Below are 17,755 nucleotides of genomic sequence, written 5' to 3' on the forward strand. Positions count from 1 at the left end.
TACACAGAAAGGAATTATACAAAGAGCAGGTATTAGTAGGGGTTAAGTTAAATAGATTAAATGATTGTTTCAGGATAAACTTGTACACAATCCAGGAAAAAAATGGTTTTCTTAATACAGCAAAAAGACCAGGTCCTTTAGGAGCCCTGGGACTTGCTAACTAACAGAGTAAGAACAGACTGAGTAATGAGAGTACCCCCCAAAACATATTTATTAAAGGTGGGGTATCCCACAAAGTAAACCCTAGTCACCCTTGGTTGTGACAGTCATGGTGTCACATGTTCACAGTCGTGCATGGGAAGACAGGGCAAGGCGGGGCTCATGGCCGGTGAGCGAGCCCAGCCAGCTGCTCAGCGCCCGCCACCCAGCCCGGCTGGGCTCTCCGTGTCTCTCCCTCATGGACACAGCGCGGCCTCTCAGGAAGGAAACCAACGTTGCTTCCTTACTGAAAATGGCTATCCTGTGAGAGAGAAAATACGACTGTAAGTTGGGATGTCAGTCAATTTGTTTAGCGTGGACAGAAAACTCTGGTCTATAAAAGTATGATGTGAAAGGAAACTAGGACTATTGAGACATTGCTGTATTAATGAATTTGAGGTTGTAAGGGTTTCCCTCGGTGATGGCAAGGAGCCACAGGATTGAATGTGGCAGAATGAGCACCTTGCAAATGACTTCAATTTCAATCCTTCAAGGGGCAGTCGATGGATTGGTGGGATCTCTTACTGACTACAGCTCAAGTGGGAGCAAGAACAAGATACCAAGAGCAGAGATGGAATTAATGATTTTCCTCAGTAGTTCCTATAAAAATAAATATATAAATAAATAACGGTAGCTCACACCCCAGACAATATTTTGGAAAGAAGAAGTTTTTGTGATGGTTCAAATAAGTATAGGACAAAAAGGTACCTTTTTTAAAAAATGTTCATCTGCTGCCTCATGTCCACCTCCACTGGCACAGTTAACAAGTTTCTAGTCCCATATGAATAGAGAAAGTGATTAAGTTCTGCAAGGGCTGGAAGCAAACCTGGTGGTTTACTAATGTACTTGTAAAGTCTTGCTCTGTGCCTAGTCCTTTACCAGGTGTACAGCTTGTCCTTAGCTAATGTTCTCTACATGGCCGGTTGCATACAGGAAGGAAGAGACAAAGTTCAGGTGAGAAAGAGATGAAATGTAGTTTTTTAAATAATTTATTCAGGCACGAGGACCAACATGTCATTTATTTTTCAGAAAACTGACTGAATAGTAGTTTTATATAAAGGATTGGCAAGTGAACAGACCATTGTAAACACAATTGACAAACTGGACACAAACAAGTCCCTGTACCTAGACAGTCCCCCGCCTGGCCTTAGCGCAAGGGCTCGGCAGGGATCCCAGGGAGTGTTTGCGGGAGGGCTGGCCACGGCTGCACGTCACTGAATCATGGCCTTTGGGTGCCAGAGACTCACCAAGTTCCTGAGGTCAGTCCCAACACCAAAAGGACACCAGAATAGTAAGGCAGTCTCATTTCTATTCTGAGTAAATGAACAGGCTATATATGAAAAAAAATATTGTAAACGAAAATATGCGTAACATTTTGGGTAAGAAGGAGTGAAATTTCTGCAAGAATATAACATGTCAGACTGGACTGGAAAATTCTGTGTGGGGGAGAACGCAGAATAATACAGTGTCCTATGCCCAGTGCTTCTCACCCTGGCTGCCCGTTAGAATCCCCTGGAGTGCTTTCGAGAAGCCAGGATGCCTGTTCCCTCCCCACAGTGACTGAAGCAGCATCTCTGCGCTGATTCTTATGGATAGCCAGAGTGGAGAACTACTGAGCTACATTCTTAAAGCGCTTTTGATAAAATTTTATCACATAATCTATGTATTTTTAGAATCAGTTGGCATAGGATGGGATTGGGAGCAAAGACAGAAACAAAGCTTATAGATGAATGATCACATCTCTGAGTGGATCGAGGACTGATAAGGGGACCAGTTCATCTAAAAATTTTGTAAGACACCCAGCACGCAAATCACAGTGGTGTTGTGAAGCTTCATGAATTCAGCTGGCACTTGCTGGGCCCTGCTTTCCAGACTCTGTTATGTGCGGCAAGGGGGGGGGCCAGGTATGTGGGACACAGATCTACCCCTAGGGAGCGTATGGTGCATGGGCAAGATAAGCCATGAGCATAATTAACTATACTATGGGGTTATAATAAACTATATCAGGCTAGAAAATAACAAAATGTCATCAGCACACACACAAAAATGTGATGACCTTAATTTCTTCTGGTAATAAAACGGTAAGTGAAGGTTTAGGGATGGAACAAACACAAGAAACCTGTAACGTTGAAGAAACAGGGAAGATTCACTGGGGAGAAGATGAGGTAATGCATTTAGGGAAAAGTAACCCACACTGAATTAAGGACAAGGTAGTCTCTGTAGTTGGCCTTAGTCACGTTCATCAAACCTCTGGCCTCACTGACCGTTAGGAGGTTATTCCACTTATGTGTGTTCTTAAAGGAGTGAACCCCATTTAATATTACAGAAGCCCAAATGACTAGACCCCCTTTTGCCTGTCCTTCAGTAGGGCATGTACACTAGGCTAGGCCCATCGATGCTTCCATTGTAACGAATGAGGCAAATATTAAAAAATGGTGGGAATTCATCCATAGGGCACCTGTGGATGGGCAGTATCCTGCTCAAATTGTTCATGTTCAAGAGCCTGGATGCACCTCCAGGCTGGGGGCTTGCCCTTTCCCAAGCCTAATCTTTCAGCCTCCTGATGATTCTGTGAACCTCCTGTGTCCTACAAATATATTCTTTAAAAATGTATTTCCCATCAAGAATCATGGCTGATGCAGGTTTCTGGTGATAATTTATGAACCAGGAAAGAGGACTAACCAGGGGCTGGAGCTCTGTGTAATTTGATGTCGTTGATGTGGTGCATTGTAAGCAAGAAAGTTAAAATATGGGATCAGGTGAGGGTTCATGGAGAAGGGGTAAGAGGAGCAAAACTGAAAATTAAATTTAACCCATCTTAATCGTTGAGCAAATGAGCACTTGGAGTAAACAGTTCTGGTGACTGTGCCTAAGGTGAAGTAGAATGGAGAAGGGCACCTCAAGTAATTGAGTAAACAGAGAGACTTCCCTGTGGGCCCAGGTCAGGGGGGTGAGGTGGGCTCACGACGGACAGCCTGTGACACAGCTGCATGGCCGGCAGCACTCATCTTCTACAAGGTGACGCCAAGCAGAACAACAATGCTCTCTCTTACTCTGTCTGTTGGTGCCTTGTGGGCCCTGTGAGTCACAGATCTCATTCATTCATTCATTCATTCATTCATTCAATCGTTCATTCAACATTATTAATTCCGTGTTGGTGCCAGGTATATCAAGATAAATGAGAAACGAAGCCAGTAGAGGAGACAGTGCACGAGGTGCCCCCAATCTCATGTTGAGGTGCTGTGGGGCCTGAGGAGCAGCCACAGTTGGGAGGGGGTTGGGGATGGCTGCTTGGAGGAGGAGGGGTTTGTGCTGAGTCTTAAAGCACAACTGGGAATTTAACAGACAAGAGTAAATTAAAGGTGTGAGCAGGCAGGGAAATGGTGCTGACAAGGACTGAGTGTTCAGGGTAGAGGGCTAGGGAGGTCACAGACCAGGAAAGGTCTCATATGTCAGGGCAGTGGGGAGCCATTGACATTTCTGCAGCAGAGGCATTAATGATCAGTTTTGAGTTTGGAGGGGTCACTGTCACAGAGGCCTGGGGATGATTCAGTGTGGATACTGAGTAGAGGCGGGAGGCCAGTGGTTCTCAAAGTGTAGTCCCCAGACCCTCAGCATCAGCAATGTCTGGAATTTATTGGAAATCCAAATTCCTGGGTCCTACCCCAGACCGACTGAGCCAGAAACTCAGAGGTGGTACCCAGAATCGGTTTTCACAGGCCCTTCAGATGTGTCGGTGCACGCTCAATTTGAGAATCTCTGTGTAGTCCAGACAAGGTGTGACGACGACCTGAACTGAAATGGTGGCTGTGTGAATGAAGTGGGTGGGGCTGATATTGGGAATACGTCCAAGAGGTTGAATCTAGTGGATTTAAGATTAGATGAGATGCATCTAAGTGGGGGGAGAGGGTACAAGGGGGGGCAGAAAGGGACAGAAGCAGGGTCTGGCACTGGGTAATGGAACTGCTCCCTCATACAGGTGTCCCTGGTGGGCTTCCTGTTCCTTTTGGGCTTATACATCTCATCTCTGGCCTCCTGTATGGGAGGCCTATACGGAGCCCCCCGGATTCTGCAGTGCATTGCCCAGGAGAAAGTGATTCCCGCACTGGCCTGTCTGGGGCAAGGGGTGAGTAACCTTTTTTTTTTTTTTTGACAAATGTCCATTTAGCTGATTGTTGGTGAATAAATTGCTTAAGGCCTTCTCATTAGAGCCACTGGTCAAGTTCTCCAGGGCAGGAGAAACAGGAATGCAGGGATCATTTCTATGGCCCCGTCCTCTGACTGTCTTCGGCTGCGGCGAGTTGGACAAAGAGTCTGTCTGTGTCACAGCCACCCCGGGCCCCGGCCCTGGGCTAGCTTACTGTCATAGAAACATCTTGGACTCTGCACAAAGGGAGAGGAAGTAACACCTCCTTTAAAAACAGAAAATTCCGGCTCCTTGGTGAGGAGGGGTGCTGGCCCTTGTGAATCTAACTGTCCTTGAGGCCACCTTCTCTCTGGGGTTGCTCTATGATGGTTTCCCACACCTCTGGCCTCGGAACTCCCTATGAATCATCATGGCCCAAACCGTAACTGATCCATTGTGGCTTGGTTGAGCCATGGGGCAATCAAATGAAACATTCCTAAAATCGAGGGGATGACAAACAAGAAATAAACAGAGAACCCTGCTCTCCATTAATGTGGTTTGCAGGCTACAGTTCATTTCTGTCTCACTGGAGCACCATAGAGACCGTCCCTAACCCCTCGCCCATCCTGAGCCTCCCTCTGGCTTAGGGCCTCACGGTTGCGAGTCATCCTTAACTCTTCTCTTTACCTTCCGCCACTCGTTATCCTTCAGTCAGCACAGGCTGGTAAAAGTAATGACTATGACCTCTGTACCTTCCATGTGGTCTATGCCTTATTTTATTTTAATTTCATTTATTTTTATTAGGTGATACATGCACAGGGTTTAAAACTAAAAGAGATATAAAAGGTATTCGCTGAAAGTTTTTTCTCCTATCACGAATCTTTTTATCTCTTTCCTCAACCGTGCCACAGCCATCCTCCAGTGCGGCACCCTGAGGAGTACGAGAGTTCTAAACCGGCCTCCCAGCCTTCCCATCGTCCTTATAATGTGTTCGCCAAGGCAAGGATAGAACAAATTTGAATTAACAGCTTGTTATCTTGGGTTATAATTGTAAACATTTATACATAGGGTGCTTGGGCTGCCATTTGCACTCTTGCCCCAGGCATCACAGTGTGAGCAATGAACTTGCCCACAGCTCACTGTTAAATGTGAATTTTTGCCATTGTGTAGTGAGATAGTGAGATATGGTTAGGACACTTGGAGAGAGGGAGAGAAACGTCAATTGGTTGGCTCTTGCAGGCCCCCAGTGGGGAACCTGGCCCCCACCCCAGGCATGTGCCCTTGCCGGGACACAAACCAGCTACAAAAACCTTCTCATTCACATGCTGACACTCAGGCCACTGAGCCACACCAGCCAGGGCTGTATTACTCTTACTATGATTGAACACTTTTCCTCAAAGAGTCATTTGTGTGTGTGTGTGTGTGTGTGTGTGTGTGTGTGTGTGTGTATTTGTTGTTGTTTTGTTTTCTGTGATTGTTGGTCTTTTTCTTTTCAGTGGCTAGAAGCCTTTCTTTGTTAGGGAGATTAATTTTTGGGATATGTATTACAAATATTTTCTCTAATTTGTTAGTTGCTTTTTAGCTTTTAAACCATTTTTTCCCAAAGTTTTTTTACATATGATTAAATTTTATTAACATGTTTTTTACGGGGAAGAGAAGAAACTTTAAATTTTTTGAGATTTATTCAATATACAGAAAAGGTTATAAAAGCAATATGAGCAGTTTAAAGACTAAGTATGAAGGGAACATCTTTGCACCCCGAGGACACTGCCAGGCCCCAGACGCCGCCCTCCACATGTCCTCTCTGGTTAGAGGCCCAGCCCTCTCCCTGTGGAAGCTACTGTCCTGGCTTCTATGATAATAGTATTCTTTACTTTCTTGGTCATTTGCTCAAGTGTTGACAAAGAGTAGAAAATATTTTAGGTTTTCCAGGCCCTATAGTCTCTGTCCCAACTCCACTCTCTCATTGTAGCTCAAAAGTTGGCACAGATAATACCAATGGGATAAGTGTGTCTGTGTTCCAATAAGACTTTATTTATAGGACACTGAAATGTGAATTTCATGTAATTTTCATGTGTCACAAAAATATTACTATGTTTCTCTATGTTCTTTATTTTTCCCCCCAGCTGTTTAAAAATATAAAACTGTTCTTAAGTCTTGGGCAAATATAACCAGACGGTGGCCAGATCAGGCTCAGGGGTCATAGTTTGCCAGCTCCTGGTTTACTCCATGAGCGTCTCTAAACAAGATAATTTAATTTTGTCTGTTTTTTAATTTTATGTAAGTGTGGCATGCTTCTTTCACTCAATGTTACATTTATGAGATTCGTCCACACTTTGGCTCAGAGCAGCAGTGTGGTTATTGTCATCCCTGTATGGCATGTCCTCATCTGTTACAGTTTATTTATCCATTGTGCTATTGATGGGTATCAGGGTCATTCCAACTTGGGACTATTGCAGACAGAGCAATGCCCATTCCTGCACTGGTAGGCTGGTACACACGTAGAGTTCTCCCAGACTACATGCTCATCAGTGCAATTGCTAAACTGTAAGGTCTGTATATCTTCCCTGACTAGAAAACACCCAAATCTTTTCCCAAAGTAGCTGTGCTGATTTACACAGCAGTGGATAAGCAATCCTATTTCTCTGTGTTCTTGCTAATGCTTAATAATACCAGACTTAATTTTTGCCAGTCTGGTAGGTGTTTAATGGTATCTTACTATGGTTTTAATTTGCAATTTCCTGATTACATGATGAGATTGGGCATCTTCAATATGTTTAATAAGTATCCTTTTGCTCATTTTTTTAGTGGGTTGTCTATCTTTTTCTAAGTATTTTGTGGGGATTTCTTTTGGTATATTTTGTCTGACCCTTTGTCAGTTACACAAGGTGGGCAAAAATAGTTTACAGTTGTGAATATGTGGAACAGAGTTTATTCTTGTATTATTATTTACTAATTATTATATTATTTGTTTTACAACTGTAAGCCTACTTTTCTCCACCCCTGTATGTTTTAAAAATATCTTTTCCCATTCCGTGGCTTGTCTTGTCATTACTTTATGGTGTTTTTTGGTGAACAAAAGTTTGTTCGACTAATGTGTCTCTTTACAATCCACCCTCATCAAAGTCCTGGCCTGGACTGCTAGCATTTCCTTCAGCATACCTAAGACTCTCCTTTTAAGGTTTTGTTGTTTTTTTTTTAGTTTCTGAATATTTACTTTATTCTTAGTAGTTTTATTGTTAGAATATGCTAAAGAATTGTAGCTGTACCAAAAAAAATAATTCTCAAAAACAATAAAAGTGTAATTTTACTCTCCCCTTTATTTATTTTTTTTTTTTTAAGATTTTTACTCTAAAGCTCTAAGAAAGGTATTTCAGATTAACAGGGGCTCTGACCCTCAGAGACTCAGGCTGATGATGACTTTGCCATCTTCATCCTGTGACTTCATAGGTTGCTCTCTATTCCAGTCATCAGTTACAGGGCACACCTGGAGGAACACACGTGGGAGGTCCCCAGGGCAGATCTGGAAGAGGCTTATACTCCTGACCTTCATATTTTGAGTGCTGTCAGCAAAGGAGGTGGCTAGATCCTGTGTGTATCCTGAGGGTAAATTCTTAACAATATTTGCTAATGAAAAATGAGAAAAGCATCAAGAATTTTCCTTGACTGAGCAACTGGAAGGATGCAATCAGTTTTCTGAGATGAAAGACTGCAGAAGGAGTAGATGTGAGGAGCAGGAGATTGGGGGACCAGCAATCTGATTTTGGACATATTAGGTTTGAGATCCTATAAGACATCAGCTGGAAATGCTGAGAAGACAGTTGAATACTAAAGTCTGGACTTCAGAGAACATTTCAGGCTGGAGAATTAAATTTGGGAGTTGAGAGCATAAAGCTGGTATTTAAGGCCCTGAGCCTAGTTGAGGTTACCTAGGAAGGGAATGTAGACAGACAAGAGAAGGGGTCTGAGGATGGAGCCTGGGCAGCTTTACATGTAGCTTTCAAAGACGTGGGGGAGCAGCAGAGACAGAGGAGCAGTCACTGAGGAGGGAGGCGAATCAAGAGACGCTGGGTGAAGAGTCTTACAAAAACCAGGGAGTGATCGCCTGGGTCAAATGTAGTTCTTAGGTCAAGGAGGATGAGGCCTGAGAAGGGACTATTGTTTTTGGCCCATGAACTGTGTCAGTTTCTGTGATAAACATCTTCTGTGGAGTAAGAGAGTGTATGGAGTCAGCACATACTCTCCACTCCTGTTCTGAATTCGCCATACCCACCCCCATCGATAACAGATGTGTGTAAATGTGTGTGTGAGCATGTGCATGTGTGTGTTTAGTATCAGAATTCCCCCACCTCAGCCACCAATGATTCTGCTGTCTTCTAGGGTCTGCCACTCCCCTAGAGTCATTTTCTCCACTGTGGTCTGGAAAAAATCAACTTTCCATCCTTTTTATTCCCAAAGTGATATTGAAACCAATGAAAAACAAAAGGAGAACTACTTGGGAAGTCCAAGTTCTAGGCTAATGCCCCATATTAATAGCTACTGATACAACTGATACGCATGTTGTGTTAGGAGCCTACTGTGTGTCAGTGCCACATCAAGCATTTTATATGCATTAGCTCTGATCCCACAATAATTCCATCGGTTGGATATTATTATATTATCCTAAGTTTGTAGATGACCAATTATTAACATACCAAGAATCACTTGGGAGAAGTGGCTCAGTGCTTATGAGTTGTGTTTTTATCATATAATGTGATTTTCTCCTGAAATTTCATAGTCCCGTGGGTTATTTTTGTATTTTGCTTGAGAGAAGTGGTGGAGCCCTTCTCTCAAGTTGTGTTTCTATCATATAATGTGATTTTCTTCTAAAACTTCATAGTACTGCATGTTATTTCTATTTTTGCAGAAAGGGCCAAACAGAACGCCTGTAGCTGCCATCTGCCTGACGAGCTTGGTGACCATGGCTTTTGTCCTTGTGGGTCAGGTGAATGTTCTGGCTCCCATTGTCACCATCAACTTCATGCTGACGTACATCGCGGTGGATTACTCTTACTTCTCCCTGTCAATGGTTTCTTGCGGCCACCCCCAGGTGCCTGAGTCAGTGCACAGGGAGGGCACGGAAGCTCTCCTCTGCTCTGAGCACCTGCTGCTGGAAAAGGCTCCCAGTTATGGCTCTGAGGGCACTGCCCGAAGCCTCTCTGAGGGCACTCTGCTAGAATTCACCAAAGACATGGATCAGCTCCTTCAGCTAACCAGGAAGCTAGAGAGTAGCCAGGCCAGGCCAGGAGACAGTGACAGGATCCCAGAGCATCAGAAGGGGAAATGCAAGAAGGCTACCAAGCAAACCCTACAAGATAGCTTCCTCTTGGACCTCAAGTCACCAACTTCCGTGCCTCCTGAGGGCCCTGACAGATTCCCTCCTGCCTCCTGGGAGGGGCAAGAGTCCCACCGGTACAAGCAGTGTGCCAGGAGTGAAAGGGCTCAGCCTCGGGGAGCGTGTGGAGAGAAACTTGTCCCCGAGCGGAGCAACCAGCCAGGGCCAGGTGGAGAAGGTGAGCACTCTGAAATCGTACTGGGGCCTCCTAATTTGGGCTGACGACTGGTTGCCTCCCCCACCCAGTTATCACAATACTCTTTCAAGTCCTTTGCCAGTCACTTTATAGCTGGCTTTAAAATCCTTGCTCACTTTGTTTTATATTTATTTCAAAAGTTATATTCGGATATCAGCTGAACTTTAATTCTATTATAGACGGTTGATTTTAAACAGAAATTGCTGTCTACTCCTACATGTGGGAGCCACAACTAAAAATTGAATATTAATTTTATTTTACTCTAAAATCAGCTGAGATATAAGGCCAGTGTGAATGAAAACAATTTCCTTTTTCAAGAGAAGTGGAAATGTGCTTTGAAAAGCTGCCTGGCAAGGACTCAGTATGTTTTGTCTGTAGAAGATGAATATCCAAAACAGGCAAGAGGGGATGGAGAGAAGGTAGCGAAAAGAAGACAGCTTCTCTTTGCTTTCTCAAATCTGCGAACACAGAGACATGAAGAGAGGCTTCAAAGAGAGGCTTACAGGAGATGAGAAATTTTGAGAGAGTGAGAACTCAATTTTTGAGTCTTCCCTATTTTAGGCACTTGACACGTCATTTCATGTAATATAATAGATATTAGCATTTTTCATTTTACAACGAGGACCCGGATGCACAGGGAGGTCACAGAAAAGCCTCCGAGCGGAGCGTTTGCACAGCTGGGCGTTCCACCCAGGCCCGCCTGTGCGGGAAGCCCAGTGCCCCCTTCACAGGGCCTGGCCCCTCGAGCCCAGCGGGCAAGGAGGAGGAGGCAGAAGGACATAGACGGTGTCTAAGAAGAAATGCTTTACATTTTTCCATATCCCCACTTTTTCTTCTTACCTCCAAATTGCTGTGAGGCTTTTAAAGGTAGGAGCAGTATTAAAATTTTTTAAATCATTTTATTTTTATCAAAGTAATAATTGTATAGTTTAATGAGCCAAGTGGAACTAAAAGCCACATAATCAAAAATACTTTCCGTTCTTCTATGCTACCCCAGTAGTTCTTCTCTGCCCCCTAGTTTAATTCCCAGAAAACCCCACTTACAACAAAAAAGGGTGCTTCTTCTGTTAACCTAAATGTTAGTAAATAATATTTGTTTTGCTCCTCCTCGATGTCAGTTTCAGGTATCATCTTTTGACTTCCTGTTATTGTTAAACGAAGGTTTAACCCATTTACACCACTCTGACTCCTCATTCAATGCCCCAGGGTAATTACGTTACTGTTTTCATTAACTTAATATCTAGTACTTATATTATCATGATTAAGTAAATATTGCTTAACTCTGAACCCTAAACTCTACTAAGACTACCTTTCCTTTTTTGTCCAACATTTTCTGTTTCCTGGAGTTAATAATTGCACTGGTTATTTATTTATTTGTTTATTTGGTCATCAATTCTTCTCTAAATGCTCTGGCAGATACAGCAAATGCCTCTTAATATTATTTCCCAAATGCTCGAATTCTCCATAAATCTGTCACATCCATTTGTTTTCCCCCTCTGTCCCATGGCTACTCTACTGTTCTGCTCTAGACCACCTGTTCTCTAGGCTGCTACAAGCTAGTCTTGGAATTCCTCTCTTTGTTGCACTTTTTTTTGTTGGATTCAGAGAATGAGAGATTTCTTTGGATCTAGGGTACAAGAGATTTCTTTGGATACAATATTATAGCAGACTTTTTGCCCCTTTTTTGCCTACCCAGCATTGAGTGACCTCCCTATATTTGGAGACTTTCCAATGTTATGAGTCCTGGTTGGAGGCACAGCAAGCCTTTCACACTCATAACAAAGTGTCAGGTATCAGTTTTCTAACCTCTCCTGCAGCCAGAGTTCAGGCACAAGACCAAAGATCTGCTAATCAGATAAGTCCTTCTTATATTGGGAAGTGGAACCCCAAAGAAATGGGGACTTTGAAGGAATTCTCAGGAAGCATGACCATAGCTGCAGGGTGACCATTGCTAGTCCTAGTGTCCAGGGCTTTCAGGGTCTACGCTCAGGCTGCGGTGTCTAGGCCACAGTGCCTGCGGCATTGGTGCCCTCATTAAGCTGCTCTGGCAGAGAATTTTGAGTGGTGTCCCTGGTTGTGGAGCTCTGAACTTGATTCACTAGGCTTTCCAGCTATTCTTACAGGGGAGGTTAGGAAATGTCTTTTTGATTGGTCATATTGCTGCTTCACATGAAATGATGTAGGTTTTTTCCCCTAAAGAAGAAGAGGAGCTTGGGTGGCCACAGTCAGGCTATACCACTATTGTCATGTTTTAATTTCCAAGAGCTCTTGGTTGTAACCTAATTTGTCCTTGTCCTTTTAAAAAACAATTGAACATCATCTTATTCTTGTGTTTTGGGTACAACGGTTTATCTCATCTTTCTGGTAATATTACTTATTCTCCCTTTAAAGTCTTTTTCTTCTCCTTTTACTGCCCTGTGTTCTCTAGGTTCTTTTCTGTTTGGCTTGGTTAGTGTTCTCTCTCTCTCTCTCTCTCTCTTATTAGAGGCTTTACCAACATGTCTGTTGATCTTTTGATTTCTTTTCATACTTAGAAGTGGAGTACTAACAAACATACTGGGCAGGGCTTGTTCATTGGGGTACTTCACTGTGAAATGCTTAGGGAGTAAACTAGCTTCTTCAAAGGAAACTCCCAACTGTAACAATCTCTAGAGGATTTCCTCTGGGGCTCTTCAGTTCTTCTGCAGAAGAGTCATTTAATCTCCTGCCTGGGGCTCACCAAGATGTCTGCTTGCATTCAGGGTGCAAGGTAAGGGAAGGGACTTGGGGGCTCCCCATTTTTTAGGATATAGGCTTTCATTTAGTCCCCCAGTTTTTAGCTCCATCCCCATACTCTTTGCTGAGCTTGGTGGCCCAAGTGTGGGCACTCTCTTGTTTGATTTCATTAGAGAAAATCCCTCTTGGAGAGTGGAGAGGGCGAAGGAGTCGTTACCTAGCAGCATGGGCAGAGGACCTCAGTGTCCAACTGTTTCATGTACGGTTTTATGACCAGGCCCCTGCACCTTACCACTTCCTGGGGACAGGGTGCTTCCTGGTCCTGAACTCTGCTGGAGTCTATGGGCTGCCCTGGGGCTGCTTCTTACCTGCACCTCATCCTCCTCTGCTCTGCTCAGCCTGGCACCACTCCTGTGTTACCTTTTCATCTTCCAAGGCTTGTGTTTCTCTTTCCTCTCTCATTCTCCTTGTGTCTGTGGGTTTATAGCTATTTAATTCCTTTTCTGTCTTGTTTGGTTTTCAGGAGAGACATATGGTCAGTTTGCCATGTTTAATCAATGAAGTGGTTGCTACCCAATTGCCCAATCTAGAAATGTCATAGCTATTGACCGTTCATTCTGCTCCACCTTTGCTGTCTTTACCTCGGAATAGACCCTTGTCATCTTGCATCCAGGCTCCTGTTACGTCTCCAAACTAGTCTCCTGCCTCCAGATTTTTCCACGTCCCACTTTTCCATCTCATTGTCCACTGGATGATCTTTTGAAAATAAAACTCTCCTCATGTCTCTCTTGATTAAAAACCTTCGCTGGAATTTAATGCCTTCCATTTAAAGTTCAAGATGCTTGATGTGACCTGCAACGTTCTTTACATTCCTCCCTTCCTGACCTACCTTTCTGGCCGCTTTTCTCATGACAACCCACGCTCTGTGTATTGCGGCTAAGCCCAGACTAGCCCCTAAACACATCATGTTTTTTATGCCTTCCTGCCTTTGAATACATTCTGCCTTCTCAAATTGCTTCTCTTCCCCCTTCTCCATCTGAAAAATTCCCACTTATGGTTTAAAAATCCATTTGGCTTTTCAGACCCATTTTTATCCCCTCTGAGAAGGATAACCTAATTTCTTTGCTGTGCAAGCATAATATTTGAATCATACAGGAAGTACAAATAAATATCACATTGTTTTATACATTCAGATCACATGTGCTTATATATCTGCCTTCAGGCCCACTCGTCTGTCTGTCTTAAGGAAAAGAAATACTAGTTCCATTCCTTTGCCTATAAACCGTGAGCCTCCTTTAGTCACAAGCCATGTCTTTTCACCATGTATTCATTGCAGTATTCCCACACAGCACGCGGCACACCACAAACGGTAAAAGCTGGCTACACTGATGAACATTTGAACAAATACAGTCTAAAAAAGTGAAACTTTGATCAGTAAAGTAGACTAGAAAGTGTTAAACTATTATAAGAACCTAATCTGTGACAAACCAGATGCATGAAATTATAAGAATCAAACCACTATTGAATAAATATCGTTGAGAGCAAATGGATCCAAAAAATTAACTTGGGGCTGTATTTTATGCCTTATATAGCCATGAATTTCTTATTTATAGCAGCTGTGCAAAAAAGATGTTTCTGACTATTAAAGACATCACCAGAGATAAAAAGAATCTGATTAAATAGAAACAAAAAGCATTTGAACAACAGTGTTGCAGAAGGAAACAATTATTCAGACAAACACAACTGACAAAAGCATACCTTCCAAAGCACATTACTTTTAAAAACAGAAAGATCAAAGTCTAGATTCTACTAAGCAGAGGTCAGAAGAGATGAATATACAGTTTACATTCAAAACATCAATTCCCAGACTCATTCACTGTCCACTCAACAAACTATTATTGTTAAGTATTGGATAATGTTAGTAGCTAAAAAAGAGGCAGCATTTACTGAGCATGTCCCATGTTCCTGACACTGAGAGGAGCAGTTAACACAGGTTGTCTCATCTTGGTTCAGCGTAGACACTGTTACTATCTTTATTTACAGAGGCTTAGAGAAACTAAACTCTTGCTCAGGATACAAACCAATCAGAATTTGAACTCAGGTCTGTCTCCCTTTAGAACCTGTGTTCTTAACTATTCTAGGTGTATGGTGCTTGCTGTCCATATGTTTTATGAACTAGGACATGGTGATGATTAAATCAACACAAATTCAACCACCTTTAAGATATTGCATATCTATTATACTGTCAAAAATTTAAATAAAGATAATAGTAGGTCTGTGGTAATCAAGTATATGTGAACATTGCTGGAAGCAATGTCAGTGGATTCATTCCTTCTGGATCTGCGGATTAAAGTTCTTCATCTGCTTTGGGAGGTTTTTAGCCATTATTTCTTTAAATACTTTTTTCTGCCCTTTCCTCTCCTTGCCATCCTATGGCACTACCATTACACATTAGTTGGTTCATTTGACATCGTTTCCCACGTCTCCAAGGTTCAGTTTTTTTTCGTCCACCTATTCTTGCCTGTTTTACAGTTTAAATCATTTCTATTGATCTATCTTTAAGTTTCACTGATTCTGTCTTCTGCCACATCAAATTTGATGTTGAAGCCATCTAGTAAATTTTTCATTCTGTTATTGTGCTTTTTAGCTGTAGAGTTTTCACCTGGTTCTTTTTTTTCATAGTTTATATATCTCTGTTAATATTCCTTATTTGGAAAGTCATTGCCATCAGTTTTCCATAAGTCACCGACATTGTGTTTTTATTTAATTCTTTGAGTGTGTGTGTGTGTGTGTGTGTGTGTGTGTGTAATAGTAGGTGCTTTGAAGTCTTTGTCTGCTAAACCCAACATGTGGCCCCACTCAGAGTCAGTTTCTCTTGATTACATGGGTCACAGATTGCATATTTCTTTGCATGTCTTGTAATTTTTGGTCAAAAACTAGATAATTTAGATAATATATTGTGGCAACTCCTGATTCTGATGTATGTTTCTGAGTTTTTGTTAGCTTGTTTTAGCAAATTGCCTGGATTTGAACTGTGGGATCTGTTTCCCCTGTGGTGTTTGGCTGCTGAAATCTTTACTCAGTCTTTTTATTCTTATTTTAAATTTTAAGCCTGGATTCTTAGAGGGTTGCCCCTGTGTCTACATGGCCCATAAGGCTTCTATTCTCTCTCAGTGGATCTGTCTGTGGCTTGGGAAAAACAGTTGAAGTTGCAGCCAGTAATCCAGCCTCCCCAGGCTTTTACTTTTTGCCAGTCTCTCTTGGATCTCCCCAGGCAGGGGGATAGTTTCCCAGTCACCCAGGGAAATGTGAGGAGCTATAGTTCTTTTGTGGCTCTCTCATTACCAGGGCCTTTCAAGTAAATTTCTGCTTGTTCACTGCCACCCCTAAATGGGTCTCTAGCAAAGCCGAAGAGTTTTCCCCGCTCAGTTTCCTACTGCACTCACCACATTTAGTTTATAAAGGCTAACCTACAATTTTGTAGGTTTCTGGCCACTCCATGCAGGTAAGAACTAGGGCAGAAATGGGAGCAGCCCAGGCAAGAAAGTCATAGACTGTCACTGTTCTTACTCTTAGCTCTACCCGTTTTTGGGGAAAAAAAAGACAACAACAAAAAACACTTCTTAATTTGTTTTCTCCATTTGGTAAATTTCTGGAGCCCTGAGTTACTGTTTTTGTTTATTTTGCGTAGGTGCACCCTTAATTCTTATGTAAAAGAATTCACCTACTTTTTCACATGCCATAGCCAAAAGTCCCTCTGGTTCATTCTTACTGGAGCATGATCATTCAAGATGTAACAAGAAATACAAACTTGTTTAATTGCCCTTGGCTTAGTAAATCTATTTGGAGGAATTGTATAATCAAGTTAGAAGTAACTTAAATGTACCGCATTTGAAAAGCAGTTAAAAAAATTGCATTATCACTATGATAAAAGACCACATGGACTTGTAACATGATCCTGGTGGATGGCATTGAGGCGCATTTTCAGCCTGTACATGCTAACTAAACCTGTGTGCTTATTATTCTGAAAAAGATATGGAATGCCTTTGTAGAGATGGTTTAATATTTATTTTCAGTAATTTCTAAAAAATTACGTAAGTTCATGATTTTAAAAATTAACATAATTGTTTTTCACTTCATGCTCAAAGTGTTTGCATCTGCATAGGTTTGTGAATATTGAATTTATTAGACATACCACTATTATTTTTATTATTATTTTTTAATACTTGATATTTTTATCATGCCTGATGCATAGTTGTGTTTACTTGGTTTTTGTTTTGCCACTAAGACTTGAAACATAAAGTTGCCTTTCTGGCTATTACTCTAGAATTTCTAATGTGAAAAACGTCCCCTTCTACCAATAGTTTCAAGGCTTGTTTCTTCCAGAAAAGTTCTCACAAGAGAAAAAAATTCCTTTAGTCATTTGGAAGGGTTTTGAAACCATGTTTTTTTGCCTGTACTGTCATACCAGTTTGAAGTCATTGAGCATCTTTGCATGAATTCTCCCTCACATTCTCATGTATAGAACTGCATTACGCTTGCCTGATGGACACACCCCTTCCTAACTGCTTCCTCCTGGGTTCTTCAGAAAACACGCACACACACACACACGCAATTCCCTTAGGTATAGTGTAATTGATATTGTGCAAGATCAAGACTGTGTAAAAGGGTGAGCTTAACATTTAACAAATCTCAGAGAGGCAAAAATCTAGGTCCTTAACCAATAGTGAACTTTTCTTAATAACAAAGGGGGCAACTGTATTTCACTAAACCAATGACTGAAAAAGAGAATCACACTTTGAACATGTTAAAATTATACAATTTAATTAATGGAATAATAACAGTATTCTTTCTTTAAAAAAATAAATAACAGCCCTGGCTGGTGTCGCTCAGTGGATTGAGCACTGGCCTGTGAACCAAAGGGTTGCCATACTGTTCCCAGTTATGGCACATGCCTGGGTTGTGGGCCAGGTCCCCACTGAGGGGCACACAAGAGGCAACCACACATTGGTGTTTCTCTCCCTCTTTTTCTCCCTCCATCCCTCTCTCTAAAAATAACTAAATAAAATTTAAAAAAGTAACAGAACCATTAATTCAAATCAATCATAAACCTTGCAGAGTTTATTTTAATCCACAATTAATAAGG

The 17,755-nt window shown here is 42.1% G+C and overlaps 1 protein-coding gene across 1 annotated transcript in view; it reads left to right on the forward strand.

Moving 5' to 3' along the window:
• Nucleotides 1–17,755, forward strand: part of SLC12A8 (solute carrier family 12 member 8) — a 155,057-nt gene that overhangs the window by 116,643 nt on the left and 20,659 nt on the right. Inside the window, exons 9-10 of the mRNA XM_054574927.1 lie at nt 4,178–4,324; nt 9,231–9,876. Of these exons, the coding sequence (XP_054430902.1) occupies nt 4,178–4,324; nt 9,231–9,876 (793 nt within the window). The remainder of the gene's footprint in view (nt 1–4,177; nt 4,325–9,230; nt 9,877–17,755) is intronic.

This window comes from Pteronotus mesoamericanus, unplaced genomic scaffold, assembly GCF_021234165.1.
Source record: "Pteronotus mesoamericanus isolate MK-2021 breed Mesoamerican mustached bat unplaced genomic scaffold, CSHL_Meso_final contig_27, whole genome shotgun sequence".
Classification (NCBI taxonomy): domain Eukaryota; kingdom Metazoa; phylum Chordata; class Mammalia; order Chiroptera; family Mormoopidae; genus Pteronotus; species Pteronotus mesoamericanus.